Source organism: Brienomyrus brachyistius, chromosome 16 (assembly GCF_023856365.1).
Source record: "Brienomyrus brachyistius isolate T26 chromosome 16, BBRACH_0.4, whole genome shotgun sequence".
NCBI lineage: Eukaryota > Metazoa > Chordata > Actinopteri > Osteoglossiformes > Mormyridae > Brienomyrus > Brienomyrus brachyistius.
This window is the reverse complement of record NC_064548.1, coordinates 15,443,673-15,468,730: the sequence shown is the minus strand read 5'-3', so window position 1 is coordinate 15,468,730 and position 25,058 is coordinate 15,443,673. Positions and strand designations below refer to the sequence as shown.

The window sequence follows — 25,058 nt, the reverse complement described above, 5'->3', positions numbered from 1 at the left end:
ATATATTTCAAGACATATGATAGGGTCGTGTTTGTTTTTTTTAATTTGGTCCGATTAAAAAAAAAAAAAAAAGGCCGAAATGAAGTATTGAATTTGGATCTGTGGCCAGTCTGACAGGAAGCAAACTTTCGTCTAACCGGAATCCACAGCATTTGCACCGCTTCTGTTTTTCTCTCTCTCTCTCTACTCTCTTTCTGTTTCTTTTGCGCCGTACAGTGCAGCCCGACCCTGAAGGCAGCAGGCTCGCGTCTCTCAATGGTTCTTGGTGATCTGGTCATGCTCGTTGTCTGAGCCACACGGCTGACATGGCGGCCGCTCTCGGGAACGGCTCGTCCCGTGCTTCTCCCGAAGCTCAGCATCGCCGTCTCTCCTGGGCTGTGCTGGTCCTGACCCTCGCTGCCGTCACCTCCTCGTCCCTCTCGGTCCTCTCGCTGTACCACATCCTCGCCCTGAAGGCCGAGGTGATTGGCCTCCATGCTGAGCTGAGCCGGAGGAGGGGTGAGCAGCAGAGCGTGTCCATGCAGCGGCTGGCCGGGCGACCTCAAGAACCTCAGGAGACCCACGCTGGCCAGAAGAAGGTAAGCTGAGCACAGGCTTGACCCCAGAAGACCACTCCGAGGAATTTGGTTTCAGATCCTACACATTTCTAACTAAGACCTACCTAGCTGATGTACCTTCTAAACCTCTTCATATACAGTACTGTGCAAAAATCTTAGGCAGTCAAAGGTAAAGGTATTTAAATGATATTCATCATGGTGCAAAACTATGATATTAAGTCAGCCAAAGTGTGTCAGCTTAGCTATTTCAAAACCTTTCCTAAAGTCACTCTGGTATTTGCAGTAACTTTCCAATATATTGTATATTTTTTTCACTCAACCGCCACCCCCAGTTTATTTACGTAATAAATACCTCATTGAGGTGTTTATGAAATGTAATGAATACATAGCATGAATGAGGCGCCCCTGAGGAGAGATTTGGGGACTGAAGCAGCATTCATCCAGGCATCCAGACAGATATCAGTAACTTTGTGGAGAACAGAAGACGTTCTTGTTTATAGTTTTGTGTTACTGTTAAATTGCATATATCTTAATGTTAAATTGTGTTTTTTGACCAAAACTACGCACATAGCCATAAATATTTTCTTTGCCTAAGATTTTTGCACAGTACTGTATATTACATTACAAAGTACTAGAGTTTAAAATGCTGAAGGAGACGATCAATCCCTTCTCTTTCTGTGGCTTAGACCATCTGTGTCATCTTTTTCAGACTCTGGATCCCGTAAACGGTAAACTGAACTCCAATCATCATCATCAAACATCTCAACCAGATGTGCACAGCATAAAGAAGAGGTCTTCTGAAAAAGGCAGGTATTCCCTTTCTATTTGTCTAGGTCTTACTTATGCTCTAGGCCATGTGGTAGCAATGGTCACTTTGCTATAAACAGCAGTTGTACTTATGATAAAAGGTTTGTCTCCATTCGGTTTACTTCGCGTAACATAGGTGTGGTACGTTACTCATGCTAAATAACAGTAGTGTGTAGCTAAGATTGTTCCAAGCCAAACCCAGCTTTATCAGAATCAACTTTAATTTGCCGTGTACAAGCACGACTACTGTATGAGGAATATGTTTTGCTGTAATTGGTCACATTAAAGTAGCGTTCCTCAACCAAGTCTTTGTGGACCCCCCGAAAGTGCATGTTTTTGCTCCCTCCCAGCTCCCTGGGAGGAAGCAAAAATGTGGACTGTCTGGCTGGCAGCTGGCAGGGAGCAAAACATGCATTGATGTGTGTCCCCACGGAGCAGGTTCAGAAAAACTGTATTAAAGTAAAGTAAATCGCAAATTTTCTGTGGCAAAATATGCATGCTCTCCTCGTGCTTGTTTGAATTTGCTGTAGACATTGTAGGATTTTCTGCCGAACGTCAAAAAACATGCAGATGAATCAGTAGCTTCAGACGAGCAGGACACGTGCTAGAATTAAAAACAGATCTACCAAAAAGCACTTTCTTATTTAAAAGCCAATCATGTGGCATATGTTCAATGCTGCTCTGCATATCTCTCGCTTGTTACTGAGCATTTGCATTTTTAGTGTTGCAGCCCTGTTTGCAGATGATGACCAACAGCAATAGAGAGCCTACCCTGCAAGGTAGGAACCGCCTTCTCATCCAGAGGGCCATTTAGGCTAATTACCGCCCCAAGTGAGGGCATTCCTCATTATGTGAATCGGATTAAAGTTAATCGAAATGTTAATTCGTCAGAAAAGGTGGAATACCCACTTAAGGGGGCGTACCTTAGTGTTAATTCAGATGGTAGGGAAAGGGCTTGTTTTTAAGGCTGTGTGTAACTGAAAATCCAAAATTGAAAGATGTGCTTGAAATGAAAAAATGTAAAGTCAATTACTAACAAGAACTATGAAAATGACATTGTAAATTATGTGTTAAATAAACAAATGTATTTTGCAGTAATAACATTTTTGGGAAATTAGAGTTAAATCATGGTATTGATTATACGCCATGTCGTATGTTTAATACTGTATATTGCATGACTTGCTCTGAGTTGGACAGTAAACAGAACCATATAACAGCAATGGGTTTTGAGATTGGGGGTTTATTTGAGGATGGCAGAGGAGATACACGCAACAAAAGAGGATGGGAAAGAACAATAAAACTGGCATCGGTGTGTAAAAAAAATCACTAGACAGCGAGACAGGTTTGTTTGTGGGTTACAGACCGTGCATAGAGTCGGCGAACAGGGTCTGGGCTTGTTTGCTGTGGGTGACTGAACACTCAGTACTGCTGGAAATACAGCACCTGTGACGTGCATAAATGTGAATGTCACCTGACCATGCTCCGCCTCAGAATGTCTATGCCACGCCCCCCTACAACTGTGTTATCATTCACATTCATAATATAGTAACATTAATAATAAGATAAATTGCCAGCATACTTGATAGCTGCCATGCGGCAAGTATGAAGGTTGAAATGAGGGAAAGAAGCAGATTTGTACAGGATTCATATTCCGGGTGGTGCCATGCAGGTGAAGCCTGCTGTGGGTGGAGCCTGCTGTGGGTGGAGCCTGCTGTGGGTGGAGCCTGCTCACATGGTGTGCGTCTTTCAGAAGAACACACGGTCCTTCCTTGGCTGACCGGCCTCAGGCGGGGTACTGCCCTGGAGGAGAAGGAGGACGCCATTCTTGTCAAGGAAGAGGGCTTCTACTTTGTGTACAGCCAGGTGAGTTTTGATTAGTTCAGAATCGGCACCCTGGTCAAAACATCAACTGTGATTAACAGCACACCCCCCAGCAGTGATATCTGTCACTCCCTAGAGCAGTGTTTCCCAATCTGATCTTTGGGAACCCCCAGACAGTCCACGAGATCTGGGAGGGGGCACAAGGAATGTAGTAGTACGCACTTACATAATACATTAATTAACTAGTAACCAAGTGTTAGTTATGTACTGATCCCACGTTCATTCATGATTAATCAGTCATGAAAGTTTGTGCATTTCATGCATTTGTTCATGATTTGTTCTAGAGTGGTAACTGAGTAACTAAGTTCTTAGCTTTTAGTAAATATCACTTTTAATCTGTTTAATTTTTAAAATTTCTTTAATTCCAGTAGATAAGTAGACTCAGGTATTATAAACATTCTCCTCAAGATCTAGGAGTTGGCTGATGACTTGGTTATCAGAATATGTGTTTTAGAATAATTCTTCATATATGTTCACCAGGTGTTTTACATGGACACGACCTTTGCCATGGGTCATTTTATCGTCCGAAAAAAGCAGAACGTCGTTGGTGATGAACTGAAAAAAGTCATTTTGTTCCGCTGCGTTCAGAACATGGACCCGGACTTTCCTTACAACACTTGCTATACAGGAGGTATACCTAAAATGGCAGCCTTTTATTTGTGTAGTTTAGCTAAATGGGGCTAATTGGAAAAAAAAGGCTCTTTCATATTGCATTTGAGCATAATGCCAGTCTGTTGCCAAGCAACGCTTGTAGTTGTAACCATCGGCACTCTTGCCCAATCGCATCCTTTGCCACAGCAAAATGGACTAAGCCAGGATGGCATCCGGGTTTCTGTGTTGGGCGTTCATACGACGGTGTCGCTATGACAAGCTGATTCGCCGTGTCTTTCTGTCACCGCTCCCCAGGCATCGTCAAACTAGAGGTGGGAGATCGCGTCGAGCTGCTGATTCCCCGCAAATCTGCCAACGTGTCTCTAGATGGCGATTCCACTTTCCTTGGTGCCATCAAGCTGGTGTGATCGCGCATCCCTTAGGACGCTCCTAACAAACCCAGAAGGGCTACTTCCGCAGTGCGCTGCCTGAAACATGTGGCAAAAGCTCACGGAGACTGCAAGCTACATTTTATTACTCAAGTGCAATGTGGTCACTGCCCAAATGCAGCAGGAGACGAATTTCCCAACCGGTCCCTCGTCTACTGGCAGACCACACCCTATGCACACACACTCTCAATTAAAGATTACAGCCCCTGTGTCCATGGCAAGACTGCATGCTGTAAACGTGGGGAGAAAGCACAAAGTACTACACTCATCACTTGAACTATATTGATAAGTTTTCCCCATAAAATATCATAAAGACAAACATATAATATCTATAAAATTATAAAAATGCTTAAATTTTTCCTCTCTTAGTATGGTCAATATTTTTATTAAAAATGCATATTGAGGCATGAGCGGAAATGGGAGATAGCTGGTCAGTATGTTTAACTGAAATTTTAGGATCTCCATTTATTGTATTTTTGGACACTTTATTGTATAAAGGTTGTATTTGACATGTTCAAGCAGTACTCTGTTATGACCTCTAGGTGCTAGCTGTGAAAGGTTGTCTTAGTTTGTGTTTTGCCTGTAATTTTTTTATATTATTCACCCATCCATCCATTTTCCAAACCGCTTATCCTACTGGGTCGCGGGGGGTCCGGAGCATATCCCGGAAGCAATGGGCACGAGGCAGAGATAGTGGGCCAGCCCATCGCTGGGCACACTCACACACCATTCACTCACACATGCACACCTACGGGCAATGTAGCAAGTCCAATTAGCCTCAGCATGTTTTTGGACTATGGAGAGAAACTGGAGCACCCGGAGGAAACCCCACAACGACATGGGGAGAACATGCAAACTCCACACACATGTGACCCAGGCGGAGACTCGAACCCGAGTCCCAGAGGTGTGAGGCAACAGTGCTAAGCACTGCACCACCATGCCGCCCCTTTTTTCATATTATTTAAATGGAAATTTTTGTACTGGAGGAAATTGCAGCTTCTCTTACAGTATATATTTTGTTATCTAAGATTCTGCTACTTAGAGCTTGGATACCTTCGTATAACTTTTGGTAGATATTCCACTTGCAAGCTGACTGAGCTTTAAAAATCAATTACAGATGCGGGTACATTAAAGAAAATCGAGTCGTCCGTAATTATGGAAAGAAATGTTGGATCTATGGGGAAAACTGAACAAGCTTATGCTGAGGAGGTCACTGTACACTGCATGTTAAATCTGCCATTCTTAAACTTCTAAGATGTTTTATAATCTTTCTTTTTTTATATGTAAAACTCGCTCTGGAGCAATTGTGGTGAAACTTCAAAAAACAACTATAAGATTTTGTTTCTGCAAAAATAGCTCATGAAAGTTAGCATTTAGCAGGAGGAAGTGAATTGGATTGTAGGTTATACTTGCACATTATTAAAACAGATCAAGAATAATAAAAACTGTTTTTTAAATGTTACTGTGTCTTTGTATAGTATAAGCTAGGAGTGGGCAATCTTATCCAGAAAGTGCTGTTGGGTATGTGGGTTTTGCTGCAACCCTCTAACTAGATTATTAATTAGAGGACTGATTGGCTGAAGAGTCCTCACACCTGGGTTTGAACTGCTGACCTAAAGGTTACCCCAAAAACCTGCACTGGCCCTTTGCGGATAGGATTGTCCACCATTGGTAGAAGCAGCCTGGCAAGTGCTGTAACACATAATATTGTTATGATTTAAAGTGTTATCTGTGAACGTGGCCAGAATTACCTCTCTCATAAATGTGTCTTAGTGTTATTGAAACAGGTGTCTTTCCAAGTTTAAGGGGACAGGTAAGCATCTATATGATTTATGAGTCAAGTAAAGGTACAAGGTGTGCGCAGTGTGAAAAGTTGCTATACTGAAAGGAGTCACCATTTATTCACTGGATTTATACACTTCGAGCCTAATAACGACTCCTATGTTTCCATTCTTGTCTTAATCCAGAAAAGCAAGCTGGTAAACTGCTAAAGAAAGATTAATAAGCGATTTTATAAAGATGCAACTCCATAGCGTTCATCCCAGACAAGAGGCTGAAACTAGTGACCTGCCAGGCCTGATGTCACATCAAATCAATACACATGAATGGACGATAGATCTGCGGGCACTGATCCCCCCATTCGGTACATTTTTACCATTCACTCCCCCCCCCCCCCCCCCCCCCGTTTAAAAGTTTTTAATTTTATAAAAATAATCGGCCCCTGATGGACATTCCAATCGGAATTTTCTGCCGGCGCCGCCGCAGTGAACGAGGGCGGAGCAGCGAGGGTCGACATAACCCCACGCAGAGCCTACACAGGTGAAGATGGTATTCCCTCTGCAGGCATGCCCTTCACTAACTGCATCCACGCTCCGTCTGTCTGTCCCAGATTCTCCTCTCTCTGACGGAAGTGTTTGCTGACATGGGATTTATAAATATTCGGCCCGAACGGAAGCACAAGCTGCGAATAGCATGTATTAAAGTTGACACATAATATCCAGGTTTAAAAAAAAAAACAAAAAAAAATGATGCTTGCCTAATATGCTTTTTGATGAATGACATCATCACACATTCTCATAAGGTTCATTAAGCTCGGTGGCAATCTCTCCCTCTGACTTACAGTAATGCATAGCTGCTAGCAGAATCAGGACCTTCCTCTTGGACAGTGTTTTTGATCTTCGAATAAGAGGTTGCACGCTATACTCTCAGTTAATCCTGATGTCCCTAATAAACATTGTTTAGGCCGTATTGTACCAGTTACGGCCAGTTCTCACTAATTTTACTTTTTTAGTTCTACCTTTTTTAAATTATTATTTTTCCACATATATTTTAAATGCATAGAATGGGGGAAAAGAAAGCAAATGCGCAGCACATTAGTAATATTCTCTTATCGCCACAGTTGAACATCTGGACACTAAGGACACCATGATAATTATATTACCCATCATCCTTCAGGAAGCCCTGCTCTGTGACCTGTGCATCTCAGGAGTGTAATCTTCTGCTTCCCTTCCTATCGGCCCTCTCCCCTTGCAGGTTTATCTCTGCATATTTTAGTGAGCGAGCGACGCCTGGAACAGGCCCAGCCGTGGCCCAGCTCCGATGACCTTGGCAGAAAGCTGGTGACCTTTGGTCCAAGAATACTCCTGCTGCATATTGAAGGCTCATTACCAGTGTGCCAGGCTTTCTGCTTAGCAGATGCACCCATGCAGAGCAGATTTTAGAGACATTTGGTCTGATAATACAGCTGGATGTGTTATTGCACCGGTTCAGGTAAAAGCTGAAGAACCCAAAAGCATAACCCCTACTGGTAAATGACCTGGCACCTTTCATATTTTACCCAGGGTGCCCAGGGCCACTTGTATAATATTATTGTAGAATGCCATGTGCAGTGTCATCACATCTGGAGCTGAGGAATGAGCAGCAGATGGTAATTACCTAGAAAAACTCTCCATGTATTACTAATGCTCTGGCTCAGGTCAAACACATGTGCTGTTTACTGTGGCTTCTGCAGCCGTTACTCCTGCTATCGCTGATATGTGAAGCTGAACATTGCTGTTTGTGTTGGTTTATATGTTTAAGCTCATTTGGCCCTCAGCAAAGGCAAATGTACGGCAAAGGCCGGTGTTTCCCCCATTGTTTCTTACTTCACAGCATGCTGACTCTGTTTTGTTGCTGTTATGGACTGACTCCATGGAGTCCCCCCCCCCCCCCCCCCCCCAGCTGAGCACACACAAAATGAGGATGGCAACACCATAAAAGGCTTGTCGGCCATGAAACTGGAAAACAAAGAGTGAAGGGCGCAATGAAACTGTCGCCTAGTGAGGTAAATTTGTAGAGCGTAATACTGCTTTGCCAAAAAAAAAATCCAATGAATTGCCATAGCAACAAATGCACAGTGGAAGGTGATGTCATTTGCTTAGTGAGAATGTGGCTTTTTTTCATTCCGATAATTCCAGTGTAGACTGAAATATGTATGGCGTAAACAAAAGTTCAGTCTTTATGATCCGCTTTATGCAGAACTTGGATTAGTCATGGTTTCCCTTCTTGCAGATTATGCACATATTTGTTTAAGCAAGACCAATCTGTCTTTTTTTTTAATGCAGACTTTTCCATTGGTTAGGGTTTTCTTCTTCTGAAGATACGCTGGAAACCAACCAGTCTCTGAACACAGAACAACACAGACAGCTGTGATGACTTTTTACTTGCTGCAAGGGAAGTCAGGTCTCGACCTTGAGGTATCAGCCTCTCAGCCTGACCCAGCCAACTTCAAAGGAGGAAGTCCCCTCGCGGTGTCTTTTATTGAGGTACACAACCAGGATATGCAAATAACATTCAACATTGTTTATCACCATGTATGGGGTGGAAATATTCAAGCGACAGTTCTTAAGACGTGTTATTGCTAAATTAAGATCAAGCTGCTGCAGGGTGTTATTTCTAAGAAATGGCATCTAGCAAAATGACAATAAAAAAAGTACATATTTCTCTAACACCATTCATATTCTACTCGATCTGGTGGGCAGAAGCTTTGAAGATGCTAGTCAAAATACAAGCAAATCCATATATGCCCGGAATAGTCATGAAAGTTTCTTGCAGGGTGTAACTAGGCATATACTGCTGATGGACTTTTCATCTGTATTTGGGTAAACAGAAAACGGAACTAAAGAAAAACACAGGAATCAGACTCTGGCGTTTTGGAAAACAGTCAAAAAAACTGTGACTTGTCAGTCGATTAATATGTACTTTTTGATCACTTTCAGAAATTTCAACAGTCCTAGGTTTTGCATAAGGCAGAGGAAGACAAATGCATTTTCTTACAAATACATGAATTTAAAAAATGTAACGTTACGATTTATACATCTTTTTAAAATACTCTGCAGATATGTCAGAATAAATGTCACTGGTTTGCTTGCCCCTCTCCCTCGGTCTGACTCATAAAACCTCATAATCTCCACTTTTTAATCCTCTTCTCTATCCATCCTTCCCCCGACCCCATTGCCTTTTCACGGAGCATCTCTCCTCCTGCACCATTCTTCTCCCAGTTCTGCCATAATTCCTTTCCGACATCTTTTAAGTAAAACATCCTGATGAGCCAAAACAAGCCTGTGTTTACAAGTAGCCTGGTTTGGACCGACAATCGGCTTTTTCCAGTGTCTCCGTCCTCAGCATGCCGTTGTGCATTACGGGACCCAGAACTAAATTCCAGTTAATGCTTAAATTCAAAGTGAAAATCGTTTTCCGTTCAGCACAATACGGAAATAATTTATACTCCTTTTTAAATATTCGGTCCCTCGTGCAGAATCAAAAGCTCATAAATGCAGAGAATAACTGGCCAGGCAGAGTCACCGCCCAAGGCTCTGCTGCTTATTCACTTGGTCTATCGCACTGCCCCTTCATTTTGCTTTCCTCCACACAAACAGTGTTTTCAGTACTTACCATTCACCTTTAATTTTTCATGACTTTTCTCCATGGGAACGTTGACACATGGCACCCAGGAACGGGGTCTCTTTCAAGAACAAGCAAACCAGGTTAATCAAAAAACTGAAGAGAGACAGCTTGATGAATAGTGCCACCTTTCCTCCCAGTCCTTTGGCACAAAAGTTATTACACTTCAATTATTATTTGTTCTACGTTCACTGTGTAGGGCAGTTTGTTCAGTATGTAGCGCATTACAGAAATAGCAAGCATTAGCATTTATCCATTTTATGGATGTCACTTGCTGTGAGGATCATTCTTTTAACCTCAGTCGAGTCTTATTGTGTTTGTGGGTTTAAAGCCTCAAGCTGTGTATTATCTTAGACAAACTGCTGTTAATGAGAAAAGCATGCATGCGCGCACCAGCATTTGGAGCACTGCCCTTGAAACACCCGTTTGGCACTGATTTTCAGCTACTCATGTTAGGCATGAGACAGCCAACATTTTCAGCACTTGCTTCTTTAACTCGTCGGCTGTTTTTTCTTGGCCCACTCGTGCATGCGTGCAGTGACTCCGCGTGGGCAGCGTCGTTCGGCTTGGGTGTCTGTCACGGGAGCTGCTGGTGGGAGGCATCTGGATGAGGCTCACGGGCTAAGCTAGCGCATCCTCCCCTCTGTCTCTGTCGCCTGTCTCTCCCCCCCCCCCATTTGAAAGGCATTACCCAGCAGCCTCAGCGCAGCCTTACACATGCTTTTCCTCCAGGAAATTTCTGATGCTTACAATGCATCCCGACCGCTTCTTCCAAGGGCCTCTGCAATAAATTCTGTGTAACTGTCCGAAAAAAAGGTTTATAACAGAAGAGGGATATAAAACAGTTTACATAATGAGTTTTAAGCCTCTGACTCTATTGCTGTCCTATATCTTGCCTGATGCTTTGCAACAGTTGATGCTTTTTCTGCCTGGCGATGGTTCAGAAGAGTAGTAGAGATTGATGTCTCATTATTTATGGCCTGGCTCTGCTAGATCTCAGCTACACGCGTCCTTCTTCATCCCAGCAACCTGCCTGCTTGTCCTAGCAATCTACCACCTGGTGGTATGACCTGCCTCCCTGTCTCCTGCTACCCCCCTTGGTCTCAGCTCATTGGTTCCTTCAGCATGCCTCCCCATTCTAAATAGGCAGCTTCCTATGCCAGCGTCGCTAACTGTTTCCTGCTACGGTTTCTCATACCAGCCAATGTGTCTCTGTTGAGAGACTGTACAGTCTTTCTTTATTTCTCTCTGTCTATCTACCTACCCTCTCCTTTGTTTCTCTCTCACTCTCCCTTCCTCATTCTTTCACCCCTCCTCCTCTCCCTCTATTACTGCATATCTCTCTCTCTCTATCTCTCTCTCTCTCACTATCACAGTAAAGGAAGGGATGGATTAGTCATGGTGGAAATCTGCCTATGGGAGTAGAGAACAAACAGAGTAAGTACTGTCATCTCAATGTCTGTGTATCAGTGCTGGGAATGTCTTGGGAGCTTGTCAGCTCTGTTACTGGAGAGAAGTCTCTGTACCAAACTCTGTGTCCTAACTGTTAATGGGAATAATTTTGATGTGTGTATTTACTTCTTTATTATGGGAATACCTCATATGGACAGCTGTGACTAGGACCCAAGGCAGTGAGGTATGTGAATGGATATTCCAAGTACGCTGTCATCATGTGTGTGCATGTACATTTTGGAGAATTAGATGTCTTCCAGTTTATGCTGTCTTACAATCAGGGACAAACAAACTTTACATTGTAAGTATGCAAATAAAAAAATTATGATTAGAAGTTTTCAGTGCAAATGTGCAGGAACACTTTATTCAAGGCCATGTTTTTAGTCATTTATAAACACATTCATAACAAATCATTATGAATTCAAAAAGCATTATAACATGGCTATATCTATTTATAAAAAGGCACAACACATTATTGCCATGTGCATTAAGCATTATGGATGCTTTATGATGCTATCATCTATAATGCACTATAGGCACCTTCATAATGCATTATAATGGTCAGTATAAGCATTAAGGATGTTTCACACTGCATTATAAATGTATCTATAGTGCATTATAGACGAGAGCTTCAGAAGGCAGTGAGAATGCATAATATACATGGCTATAATGTGTTATGCATTTTTAGAAATATTTATAGTCATGTTTATAATACTTTATAATGCATTATGAATGTGTTTATAAATCAGTAAAATGTGGCCTTAAGTGTTACTGAAAATACTGTATGTTTGTGTATTTTTGTTTCCGAACACATCTTTAATAAGGGAACAGTGTCTGAATGCTTCTGAGGCTCCTGTTAACTGACATGCTGCTCCCATTTGCAGTTTATAATAGGGAGTCCCTGCGGCTGGCTTAACTTCACACACGTTTAGTGGGGGAACCCAGAGCTCCAGTGGCACACTGGCCTACTTTCACGTAGAAAGCAGCTCGTGCTGGCCACCCTGAGCTGGAAGCACTTCTAAGGGAATCTGATGAGCCTGGCACCCTCTGTGGCGAGTTTGCAGGTGCTGCTTCTATTCTTTGGAGCCTTCCACTGTGCACCAGATGCCGCGGCGCTTGAAAAGCGGCGACAGATAAAGACCAACGAGCAAAGTTATTTAAGGGCCTTTTCCAAATACAGGCCTTCGTGTTCGAGGCCTCTTGGCAACAGCAGATCACATTTACTTTCCGCTCTCCACTGCTCCCTTTCTCTTGAGAGAGGGTGATAATGAGAGAAAGAGGGAGGGAGAAATTACAGAACAGATGTAGCTGGTGAGGCAATGATGCAGTCCGTTCTGTTCATCAGATGCGATGTGCTCCTAGTTTTTATAACAAGTGATGCTCAGTTTACGCTGCCACCCAAGTACTTTTCCAGATCACCATAATAATGGGGATTTAGTGGTTCATAATACAAGAATCACAGCTTTGTTTTTCGAGTTGGTTTTTACATAAAGAAGAAAAAGCACTGAACCTTTATTAGGTCTGGCTCTTTGTGTTTCCAATATGCCGTTTCACCCACAAAGAGCCTTTGCAGTCCTCTGTGACAAATGCTGGTTGATGCATTGCAAAAAGTACCATGTTTAGCACAGAGTTGGGAATGAATATCTGATAAATATCCTCAGCAGAGCAATGACAAATGGGCTGTCAAGACGATGGACGGCACTCACGTAAAAGATTTCCTTCTGCTTATTTTGCAGTAAAAAAACCTCAATAGACAGCAGCTTCAAAGAAACAAAACCCGCCCTTGTCAATAACATTCATCAGCTGTAATAGATTTTCGGCTTGGCGGTTTATTTTGTGAAATTGTAGGCTTTTGGGTCACTGTGGAAATGCCTGGCTGCCTATAACTTTGTAAATTTTCTCATTTCTAAGTTCATGATCCCTCTTCGGAAATATCATCAGTAAACACTGCCCAGAGACCCAGGTTCTGGCAGCTCGATAGAGAAAAAAAAATCAATCCCTATTACACCTATCAGTCCAGTTTATGAGGTTAGTTCAAGTTTTTTTTGCAGTAATACAAATATAAAGTGCCTGTTACATTGAAGAGAATGTTCCAGTTCTCCATAGCAGAAATGGAGATCTTCCCATTTATGTTTGACCATAACAATAAATGCATTGTGGGTGACGATTTAAGCATCAGTGAACCTCAAAGGAGTCTGAAGGAGGCTTCCTGCTCAAGACGCATAGAGATGTCAACTCTGCCGAGCCCCTGTACTCCTGTCAGCTATGATGTTACAAGCTTTGGTTTCTCTGGATGCAACACGGTCAGCATCAAAGGCAGAAGTAGCCAGTGGAGAAGAAGGTGCTGCTGGCATTGGACCTCAGAGCAGCTGGAAAGCGGTCAGGTGTATGTAGTCCATGCTGTGATGGCAGCCAGACAAACCTAAATGTGCGATATGATGGCTGCTGCGTCTAGATATTAAAAATATCGGTAACATTTTACATTAACTGCACCTTCATAATGCATTCATAGAACATTCCTAAGCAGCATGCAAATACACCTTAACATCCTAACATCCCTTAACAGCTTTAATATACATTATTAACAAACATTACATGATGATTATACAATTATAATGTTTGTTATTATTATATAATGTTTGTTATTAATGTATATTACAGCTGTTAAGGGATGTCAGGATGTTAAGGTATACATACATGATGTTTATGAATGTCATGAATACTTAATGAATACATTATGAATGTGTACTGAACATTTTATGAATGCAATATAAAAGCATTATGAAGGTGCAGATAATGTAAAGCGTTACCAAAATATCTAATAAGGCACACACTGGCAGGTACACACATATGTAAAGCGTCACATTAGCATGATATTCTATAGTTCCAATTGTTTACAAGCAACAACATGCCATGAACCTGAGCCCAATAAGTTATCGAAGAATGGATGGATGGAGGATGGTTCTAAGATGTGATAAACCAGATTTGCATGTTCACTTCTATCATGACAAGGGGGCAATGGAGCGTGAAATCTTCTCCGGTGGCCACTGAGGAAGGTATCACCCCAGTCCCTGTCCTACACATCAGGGACTAATGAAGGATTATCTAACATCCATGTCACTAGATATTCGAGAGGCCTCTTTAAGGTTCCTGTTGAGTTGCGACCAGTTGAAAAGCGTCTCACCTGGAATGCAGAGCTGAGATCTTTGTCTTTTAAGACACTTAAGGCCATGCTTACCATTTACTGAATCTGCCCTTCTTGTTATAAAAGGATTAAAGAGGTTTTGTGAATGTTATTTTATGGATTCTGTCTCAAACTATAAGGGAAGCTTGACATCTTAATGCACTTAGCTGTTCTTCAGTTAAGGTTCATTTCTTTTACAAGCAATACTACAAGTAAACAAGAAGCTACACATCAATGCATGTTTTTTTTTGGTTTGTTTCTATAAGATTTGCTGTGATGGATCCATGTGGTAGTGAATCTGTCAGTAAAGCTTTGGATAGTGAACAGTGCGACGTAAATGATAACCCGACACAGAAGAGGTCACTGAGGATGCGTAGGGCAGGGACACGTATGACGTTTGAGGTGTAGGAGATTCCATCTATTCTCCTATGCTGATGCCACAGAAGCCAGCAAGGCATCCCTCACACAGAATCCAGACAAGATGTGACATTTGCTTTGTTTAACCTGAGATGACATTTAAGTTTGAGATCTGATGGTAACGCAGTGATCACCACAGATGCAGAAATATTTATGAAAATAGTGATTTTGATGATAATGCTTTGAGTCCAAAATCTGGGAAGAGTTAAAGAACACCGTGGATTCGCACAAGACACTCTGTCAAGCAGGGGTGTCAGACTCCAGTCCTGGGGGGGCCGGAGCCCTGTGTAGCTTAATTTTTTCCCTGTTCCACCACAAATGATTCAGCTCCAGGAGTAGAATGAGGTGTGTTAAATGAGGGGAAACCCAAAAATGTGCAGAGCTCAGGCCCCCCAGGAGTGGAGTTTGACACCCGTGCTATAAAGCATGAGAGTGTTTTTTTTAAATGTCCTTAAAAGCTGGGCCCCTTGTGGGCTTTTATCTCTCTAGCAAGGCAGCTGTGTGGTTTACTGACCTACTGCCCCTACCAACAGGGCCAGCTCTAGTTTTTCCAAGCAAAGCTTTACTTGGGAAGCCCCCCTACCAAGAAAACTGATGATCATTTCACTTCCTCCACAAGGCAGGTAATTCGCAGGTTCTAGGCAACTATCTGTTCAGCCTACTGCATAGCTGGAGCCGGCCCTGCCTGCCACCCAATTTGGTTGCTACGATGAAATACAAATGAATAACATTCTGGCGGTTGGCAATTTATTAGAGTGTGTGATGCACATAAATCCCAAGGTCAGGGTTTACTTACTTTTTCTTCCTAAAAGTATCAGTGTCTTGTCTGTGTTAATTAGAGCAGGTATGGAGGTGTAGCTAGCAGACCCATTGTGGTGGTGCTGGTTTGTTGGAGGAGCGCATTTTTACACATATGAAATGAATGATATCTCTCTGCCTGCATAGAGAGAGAAGGAAGACGACTGACCATAGGGACTTCCTCAATAATGTTGCTTTTTTAGCGACATTCTTACACTGTCAACGAGAGGGTGTTTTTCTGGAAATTGCTCGACGTTGTGACAAAGCTTTGCCGGACCCTGCTGAGGCAGTTTGTGAGGTTCTGCGTGGGCTGTGGAGTGTGTGTGTGTGTGTGTGGGGAGGGGGGGGGGTGGGCTGATGGGAAAACGAGTGGTGCTCTGAACTGACAGATCCTCGCTACGTTACTGGGTTGCCATGGGGATAGAAAGTAGATGAATGAATGACATCATGGAGACTGCGAGGTGGGAGAGTGTGGAACTGCGAAACGGCAGCTACAGAGGAAAAACCCCGAGATTCCCCATCTCCCCCCCCCCCACCCCCGCACTCCAACCTCACACATATCTCACTCTTCACAGGATTTCATATGAGGTAGGGCTCTCTTTATTGATTTTTACGGTATTGGTCAACCGTAAGTAATTCCAAATTTAACTGCGGTGCTTTTACCATTTAGGATTTTGTGAGTGGCATCTATTGCCCCTCTTTGGGGGGGGGGGGTGCGGGGGAGGGATCATGTGTATGCTGCTAGTAAAATCAAATCAGAGCAGAGACCTTTAGTCCAATCTAAATTTGTCATGGTACTTAAATGAGATTTCAGGGGAAAAAAAACTTGTGAAATCAGGATCAATGTCTTATAGAAATGACAACAGATTTTAAACGTGTTAATCAGAGAACCACGAAATGTCAGGCGGAATATCTGCAAGACAGTCTTTGAGTTGTATCATGTAGATAGGGTTTCTCTTCAGTTGGCATGAAAGATGACATGCTGATGTCTCCGTACTGTCTGTAGGACAGCAGAGCCTCACTAAATACTGCACACTCTTCGCCTGTTAATCCCAGAGTATTTGGGAGAGGTATATAGAGCGCATATACAATAGGAAATAAATTACCATGCCTGAGACTGGTACTAGTGCGCTTTACTATGTTTCAATCAGTGGCAAATCCAGGAAAGTCCAGGAAAGGTAAGGAGCAGCCTAGCCTGTGGGAATATGGCCAGCTTTTAGCATATTCAACCACCAGTCAACTGCACCTGGAAAGTTTGATTTGGCATCCTTCCCTATAACTGCCACAAAGAAATTAGCAAGCAACAGCTAATGGTGTACAGTACTGAGGTGGGCTTTGGCACAGCTGAGATGATGATGGTGTGCTACTGAACACACAGGTGCAGTACAATAGATTAGATTAAACAAAACATTATTTTTATTGTGCTGAATGCAGGTACAGAGCCAATGAAATGCAGTTAGCATCTAACCAGGTGCAAATAAAATATATATAAATACAATAAATTATGAATAAAATGGGTAAATATTTACATTAACTACACTTTCATAATGCATTCATAGAACATTCATAAGCAGCATGTAAGTATACCTTAACATCCTAACATAGCTTAACGGCTTTAATATACATTAAAAACAAACGTTACGATTTTGCTTTTTGTTATTATCATATACTGTTTGCTAATGTATACTAAAATTGTTAAGGTATGTTAGGATGTTATGGTATACTTACATACTGCTTATGAATGCATTATGAAGGTGCACTCAATGTTCTATGCATGAATTATAAAGTGACTATGAATGTGCAGTTGATGTAAAGTGTTACCAATAAATTAAAGATAAATTATTAATATAAGTGTAAATTATGGCTCTGTGCAAAAAATGCTTGAGGTTGTCTGTAGCATAAGGTGCAGACAACAAGTACAGGAAGATTTGCTTTGGGTAACAATACTAAACTTCCTATTAATCTTACTTTATGCAATTTTTTTGGAATGTTACACTGGAAAATAAACTGGAAGCCTGAACTGTGATTTTGTCTGGGGGGGGGGGGGGGGGGGGGGACTGCCGAGCCTGAAATTGTATAATTAAGTATTAATATTTCAACACTGGTGGGATTTCTTAAATTCACACAGCCCGCAAATGATAGCTAGACTGTGCAAGAACTTAACTGCATTTCTGGTTTGAATTTTCGCTATAAAGGGCACGAAATATCCCATCACCTGCTTCATCTGATGTGGAAAAAAATGATGAATTGCAACAATTTGTGCCCCTTAAGTGAGCATTCTATTAAAACAGAGAAATGTTTGGAAATAAAATACATTAGCCCAGAATCTATTCGGTAGCACTTTGAATTTAAAGCAGATCTCAAACTCAGCCAATCGCTCCCTATGTCCCCAAGAGGCAGGCAGTCGTGGCTGAATGGTATAACTGTATTCCAAAGTGTGGTTCTAAATATAGACATATACAGTACTGTGCAAAAGTCTCAGGTGACCAAAGACAATTATTCAGATATAAGCCATATATCTGAGTTGTAAGTGTATACTTGCATCGAAAAAAACATTAACATTAAAATATACAACATGCTAATGAACAATAATTCAACAAAAAAAAGCCACATAATTTTCTTCCATTCTGAAAACATCTATTCTGATATCTTGCTGGACGGCTAGAAGACCACTGATCTGCTTCCCCAAGCTCTCTTCAGGGGCACCAGTCATTCAGCGTATTTAATAAATTTCACCACCAGCTCAGGGTATTTAATAAATTTCACCACCAGCTCAATAATTAACCTCAATGACATGTAGATTAGGCAAAATAACCAGCAGAAACATAATTGAAATGTAGTTTCACTCTTCTCCTTTTCTGTCCTCTCAGTTTTCATAATAACTGCCCTCCACAGAATTCTGGAGTTGTTTGTCTTATTTGAAATGTAGGTCTGGTCCACTCTCACACCAGCAATTACGCTTTGACATAACCATGGCACATGTCTGCTCTGATTAATTTCAAATTCTGTTTAAGGCCTTGCTTGGCTCACTAATACTCCCTCCAGATCGTTATCACCCTCTATTAGTTTCCAGTGCTCCCCCCAACCCCCCCCCCTCCGCTTTGTCTGCCAGGGCCCTGAAATGATTGGTCATCCTTTGCAAAAATATAAAAAGAGCTGAACTTGGGCTATAGAAGTTCGAGATTATTATGTTGCAGGATGTGGAGGAATTTCACTGAGAGTGAATCTGAGGCTTCTACCCAGCTGACGTATTCATGCTGATTTCTCTTGTCTAGAGTTCAGAGGTGCCCATTTTGTGGGTTTATTGCAGCAAGGCAGAGCTGCTTCTGCAGACGTCAAAGTGCCGGCTGCAGCAAAATGAATGAGCCTATTTTCGACAAGCCCCCCCCCCCCCCCCCCCATGCACCACAGTAGTTAATGAGCTAAATGAATCACACGCCCTTCAGCTGTATCCGTGGAGCGCCATTCTTTCATTTGAAAATGCAGATGGCCAGAGAGCTGCCGGGGACGGCACGCCCCGATGGAAAGTATCAGTTTAGAGCTTCCGCAAAGGAAGCCCAAGGAGTGAGGCAAGAAGCTATTTGGAGATAAGGAGCCTTCCGTCCTTTTTTAAAATTCATCTGAGGGGTGCTGGTGGTTTTAGGCGAACGGCCCGTGAAATCTGTTCTTATGTGTCTGCATAAAGCCACTCAGAAAGGCTCGGGGCATTACAGGCAGGGTGGTTTTGCCAGAAGGATCAATTTGACGGACGCGGGCATAAGGATCAGCGCCACTCTCTGCGGGACGTGCATTTCTCTTGACCTCCTTTCTGAGAAGAACGTTCTGTCCTTCCTTGTGACTTCAGGACGTTTGTGGCGTCCACGCCGTGTAAGGCATTGAAGGTGTCTCCATATCAGCCACATCTCTACTTCTGTAACGTGACGTAAACCTAGTAGAGAGAACTGAATGTCCGCAGGAGTATTCTGATAATGAGGAAGAGAGCTTAAGCAATCAGCCTTCTGATTTAACATTGAAATTACAAAGGCATTCTACCCTCTGTGTGCATATTGGGTTTGGATTAATGTTCCAGCAGACAACCATGGCCCTATCTTTTAATTAAACTCTATACGAGCAGTACCCTCAGTATATGCTATTAAGCATCATTCTGTGACATTTACTGTTGACACTAGTTCCTTCCTTATGACTGACTTCAGCCTCACTGCTACCCCGTTATGGATGGATGGATGGACAGATGGTTGAATGGATGGACATTAAAATGGGGAAGTACTAAAACCAACTGTTTTTACATGAACTCCACTCAACTCAATAAGGGATTATGGAATATTGAGCTTTAACAAATGGCATTAGGATACAATAAAAAAATTGCCTGAAATCCAAGGAATGTTTAGAGAAGAACCTGTCATGTAATGTGACGACAAAGGTCATATGATACTCAGCAGGAATCCCCAACCCCCCCCCCCTCCCCCCCCAACAACCACCACCACAGTTACCAAATGATTAAGTTAGCACACACACACCCCCCCCCCAACTTACCAATGCCAAAACATTTCATTTCGGGGACTTGCTTTTTTTGCTACTGATTCGTATTGAATTTGGCCCTCTGAGAAAAATAATTAGGGAACAACCCTGTGATTAAGTTACATAAATATGTTTTCTGTCACAAGAACACCCAGTAATCTTCCCACCTTTGGAGTATACACATGTACACATACACTATATGCATCACGGACACCTTTATGGACAGTCCGTGTGCTGGAAGCAAAGGCCGAGCTCCGTGCTGTTCATGCTATGATAATTCATCACATACTGTCACAGAAACAGCAATTCCACATACATCGATGCTTCACAAATGCATTTACGAGACTGGCTATACTCAGATGTTACATTTTGAAACACTGCAACCAGAACAACTTTATTTTAGAGCCATTCATATTTCCATACTCCGTGGACACAGATAATTCCAGCTATTTTTTCCCATTTGCACTGATACAAGCATCTAGACATACTTTACTTATGCCGACCTTCACTTAGATATGTGTTTCCCTCATGGTTCAGAAGTAGAAGTTCATATTTATATGTTTTCCTTGTGGTTCAGAAGTGAAACTTTGTTTTTCCTGTTTTAGAAGCAGACCCTTGATGCTAGACCTAATACTGACAGAAGCTGTGAAGTTCCCAGTTTGCGCCTTTGCATTATTCATTTGTAGCTGAAGTTCCTCTTCATTTGAGTACCCAAGGCTTCTTCTAGATCATTCCAAGGCCCTCTTGCTACAGCAATCTGATATCCTGCTTCGGATTCAAGCCCACTTGATAAACTAGGTTAAGGAAAGTCTATATAACCATTCCTACGAAAGTTATATTTTATTCTTTGGCAAACATGCATAGAGGCAGCAGCTTACTTCAAGAAAGATGAGAAACATTAAGGCCTTAATTAACAGTGGATTGAATACAGTTTCCTTGCATTATCAACCACGTAATTATTCGAATATGGCTTTAATTAGATCTGTAGACTAAAATAAACACAACATGAGGTGGGATTTATTTCCCCTTTATTCGTCTCATACCTAAACAAACACAGTTACATGTATAAGTTCATATCACCCACGAGTCTGAACAAGAAATCACTTAGAAGATGAATTGTTGGGTGTTTAAATCTTCCACTGTACTATATATAGACTTTTTTGTCACCCCAGGAGTTAATCAGGCTTTGCCAGATAATGTACTAATTTGTCTGTATATACCGTAGTCCGTGATACGTGATTTATGTGCATACATGCCTCTTTGAACCACAATTACATGTAAATAGATGTAGATACTGTATCTTATATCTTATGTAACAAGAGGCAAATAACTCACGAAACTGAAATTGGGTGTGTCTGGGATCAACATTGTAAGCTGCACAGAAGCGATCCTTATATTGTTTTAAAGCTGTTTTGTTAAAATCCCTGACGAAGTGTGATGATTTGACATGGATTGACCCTGATGTTAAAGTGTAAACTTGCCAATTTGGTGTTCCCATGTGAATGCTCTCGTTTGATACATCGTCACATTCCCTTGGACTAGAAATTATTTTATAGTTAGTAATATTTAATAGTCAATCCATCCATCCATCCATCCATCCATCCATCATCTACTGCTGAGGTGGGTCACAGGGCAGCAGTTTAAGCAGGAATGCCCAGATGTCCCTCTCCCCAGTTCCACCAGGGGAAAACCAAGGCATTCCCACGACAACCGAGAGATATAATCTGTCCAGTGTATCCGGGGTCTACTCAACAGTCTCTTTCCGGTTGGACATGCACAGAACACCTCCCCAGGGAGGCGTCCAGCAAGCATTCTAGATAGATGTCTGAACTACCTCAACTGGCTCTTTTCAATGCAGAGGAGCAGTGACTCTACTTTAATGTCCTCCTAGACACTCTGCAGAGGAAACTCATTTCTGCTGCTTTTATCCTCAACCTCATTCTTTTGGTCACTATCCAAAGCTCGTAAGAGTAGGAATGTAAATCCTGCAATAAATCAATAGCTTTGCCTTCTGGCTCAGCTCTCGCTTTACCACAACAGAATGGTACAGTGTCCGCATTACTGCCGATGTTGCGTAGATCTACCTGCCAATCTCCTGCTCCCTTCTTCCTTCACTCATGAACGCCACCCCCTGAGATGCTTAAACTTCTCCACTTGAGGCAATAAGAGAACAGGGCAATCCACCCTTTTTCAGTCAAGAACCATGACCTTAGATTTAGAGGTGCTGATCCTCATCCCAGCTGCTTCAGACTCATGCTGCAAGTGGCAGCCTTGACGATATCAACAAGATAACATCATCTGCAAAAAGCAAAGACACAATCCTGAGATCACCATGCCGTGCCCTCTCTGCTTCCTAGAAATTCTGCACATAAAAGTTATGAACAGATTCAGTTTCAAATGACAGCCCTGTTGGAGTCCATCACCCACCAGGAAAGAGTCTGACTTACTGCTGCTAATGTGATCCAAACTCTTGCTCTGATTCTTCAGGGACCTGATGCCCTGTAACAATGAACCCCATATCCAATTCTCCCAAAACACCCCCACCAAAGGAACCCCTGAGGGACAGGATTGCATGCCTCTTCCAAGTCCACAGAACACATGTAGGCTTGTTGGACAACCCTCTTGTATCCTCGTGAGGGTGAAGAACTGCTCCAATGTTTCATGACCAGGACGGAATTCACATGGTTTCTCCTGAATCCGAGCTTCCCCTATCGAATGAACCCTACTCTCTAGTACTCCGACATAGACCTTCCCTGGAAGGCTGTGTGATCCCCCTAAACTTGAAACACGTCCTCCAGTCCCTTTTCTTAAATATTGAGACCACCATCCCAGTCCGCCAATCCAAAGACACTGTCTCCAGTTTCCACGCAATGTTGAAGACGCGTGTCAACCATGCACAACAGCCCAACATCAAGAGTTTTCAATAACTCAGAGCAAATCCACCCCCTTACCAACAAAGAGTTGTTTGACTATTTCAGTTACTTCAAGCCTAGTGATAGGTAAGTCCTCCGTTGGGTCTTCCAGCTCTACATCCTCCAAGGAAGGTGTATCAGTGGGGTCCAGGAGGTCCTCAAAATACTCCTTCCATCGCTTGACTATATCCCCATTTTACATTACCAGAGCCTTATCATTGCTGAAAACAGCATGGATAAAGCCCTACTAACTCAGCTGACAGTTTGCCAGAATCTCTTCGAGGCTGACTGAAAGTCATTTTCCATAGCCTCACCAAACTTCTTTCATAGCAGAGTTTTCATATTACACATACCCCCAACTGCCTAATTAATTAGAGGTGATATGCATGATTTGAACAAGAAACCCATTTTCTGCGTTGTGTTAAATTTGGCATTGAAATATTAATATCGCTCTAATATTGCTGGAAACTGTGCCAAATATGGAGCTATATTTAAAGAGATACCTTTAGGGGATGGAAATATGCATAATGCCTATGATATCATAACTCTACCTCCATTTTTGTTTCATTAGTCAGTGTTGTGATACACTTCCAAACTCTCTGTGCTGTTTATTATGAACCTACATTGCATCCATTGGGCAGTTTCTGTTCAGTCTCCCCATTGTGCCTTTCCAAGGACCCAAACAGCTAATGTTGCTACCTCCTCTGTGTGCATGTAGATGCACTTACAGTGTACAGCCACTTATCAAACTTCCTGTTGCCTGATTTTTCTCTTACTGAGTGGACTGAAGGACCTCTTAGTGCTTTCCTCCACACTTTACAGGGGTAAACTCCCTCAGCTTCTTTAATCCCTTACCATGCAATCTTCAAAGAGCCTTTGACTGTTTTCTGAATTCCTGCTGACCTGTTCCTCACACTTTGTGACCATGATGAAAGTGGAGCTTTCTTCTTGATGGTAGGCACCCTGTGTATGAGGCCTGTCATCAGTACTGTAGTCATAAGGGCACTCTCGACAGCTGTAATTGCCAAAAGTCACAGTGGGAGGTGTGTCTCTTAGTCCTGCATGGCTTTCCTTTGTTCGGATAAAATTCTATTGACACAGTCACTGCACAGAAAAAGGTGTTATTGTTGATATCAGAAGCTAGCTGACAAAATTATATTTAATATAATCATTAAACTTTAGTGGTCATTAACTAAATACATCCATGAGGCAGCAGTCTGGATGAGGAATAGTCATTGATTTTGCTGGTCGGATCTCTGTCTTTTATGAGAGAAAAGAAGATTAAACCTGTGACCTAAATAAACATGAAATATCAGGATCGTTCCACCTATCTTCTCGATCTTTATGCTATTTTTTATCTGTGTTTTGATGTGAATGGGAGATGAAGCAGCTTTGGGGGAGGGGATGAGATGGAGGACGATGAAACTCACGAAGAATATGCGTAATAAAAGAAAATGAGAAAATAGCTAGAAGCTCAGCAGGCACACATGCACATACCACACTAAAGATAAGTGGACCAAAGCTCCAGTATTAACCCACCCTGGAAACGGATGGAGGCATCAACCTGAGGCTAGTCTTTTAAAGGGAAATTCCCTGCGTATAAAGCTGCCAGGAGTTCCGAAGACGTGTCAGTAATACACGCAGTACAGCGACTTACCTTTATTTTTGATGCGGAGAGGCACAGATTAGACGCGCAGCTCCCGCGGAGGCGGAGGGGTGGGGATTAGCGAGGTGCCAATCGCGCGCGCCACAATAGCACGTGCAGAAGTCATGGTTGGAGATGCGGGCGGTGCGCACCCAGTAGGCTGTGCAGCCAGGAGAGTGGGCTGCGAGAGCTGGGGAGGGATGCCGCTGCTGCCGCCGCCGCTAATACTGCCACAACTCAGCCGTTAAATAATGCACGCAGGACTTTACCGCACGTCGCTGGCAGGACTCTGAATTATGAATTTAATTGCGTTCGGCTGTGGCGTGAAAGAAGCTGGAAACCTGTAGCTACCACTACTGCCCGGTGTCAAGAAATTGTTCCCACTATCCATACACTATCCATACT

At 42.6% G+C, this 25,058-nt stretch overlaps 2 protein-coding genes and 1 long non-coding RNA gene across 6 annotated transcripts in view; 2 read left to right on the top strand and 1 right to left on the bottom strand.

Annotated features, from left to right (window-relative positions):
• The first annotated feature begins 220 nt into the window (after positions 1 to 220).
• LOC125710074 (tumor necrosis factor ligand superfamily member 13B-like) lies at positions 221 to 5,747 on the top strand. 2 transcript variants are annotated; one of them, XM_048979279.1, is made up of 6 exons: positions 221 to 578; positions 1,267 to 1,363; positions 2,087 to 2,143; positions 3,115 to 3,227; positions 3,726 to 3,876; positions 4,152 to 5,747. In XM_048979279.1, the coding sequence occupies exons 1-6, from the start codon at positions 306 to 308 to the stop codon at positions 4,262 to 4,264; spliced, it is 804 nt and encodes a 267-aa protein (XP_048835236.1). In that variant the 5' UTR covers positions 221 to 305; the 3' UTR covers positions 4,265 to 5,747. The 2 variants fall into 2 exon arrangements, with proteins under 2 accessions (XP_048835236.1, XP_048835235.1); XM_048979278.1 differs by having other exon boundaries at positions 3,034 to 3,227.
• On the bottom strand, positions 3,034 to 24,788 carry LOC125710075 (uncharacterized). The gene is made up of 3 exons (XR_007382910.1): positions 24,666 to 24,788; positions 9,719 to 9,788; positions 3,034 to 3,164 (listed from the first exon to the last, which is right to left on the bottom strand). It is a non-coding gene; the product is annotated as an uncharacterized LOC125710075 (long non-coding RNA).
• Positions 10,910 to 25,058, top strand: part of LOC125710073 (unconventional myosin-XVI-like) — a 99,263-nt gene continuing 85,114 nt past the window's right edge. For 2 of the 3 annotated variants that reach the window (XR_007382909.1, XM_048979275.1), the window contains exon 1: positions 10,910 to 11,164. Coding sequence is in view for 1 of the 3 variants with exons in the window: in XM_048979275.1 (XP_048835232.1) it covers positions 11,143 to 11,164 (22 nt within the window). In the remaining 2 variants the exon portion in view is untranslated. Of the gene's footprint in view, positions 11,165 to 24,764 lie in introns of those variants that run through there. The other variant, XM_048979276.1, reaches the window with a different exon arrangement.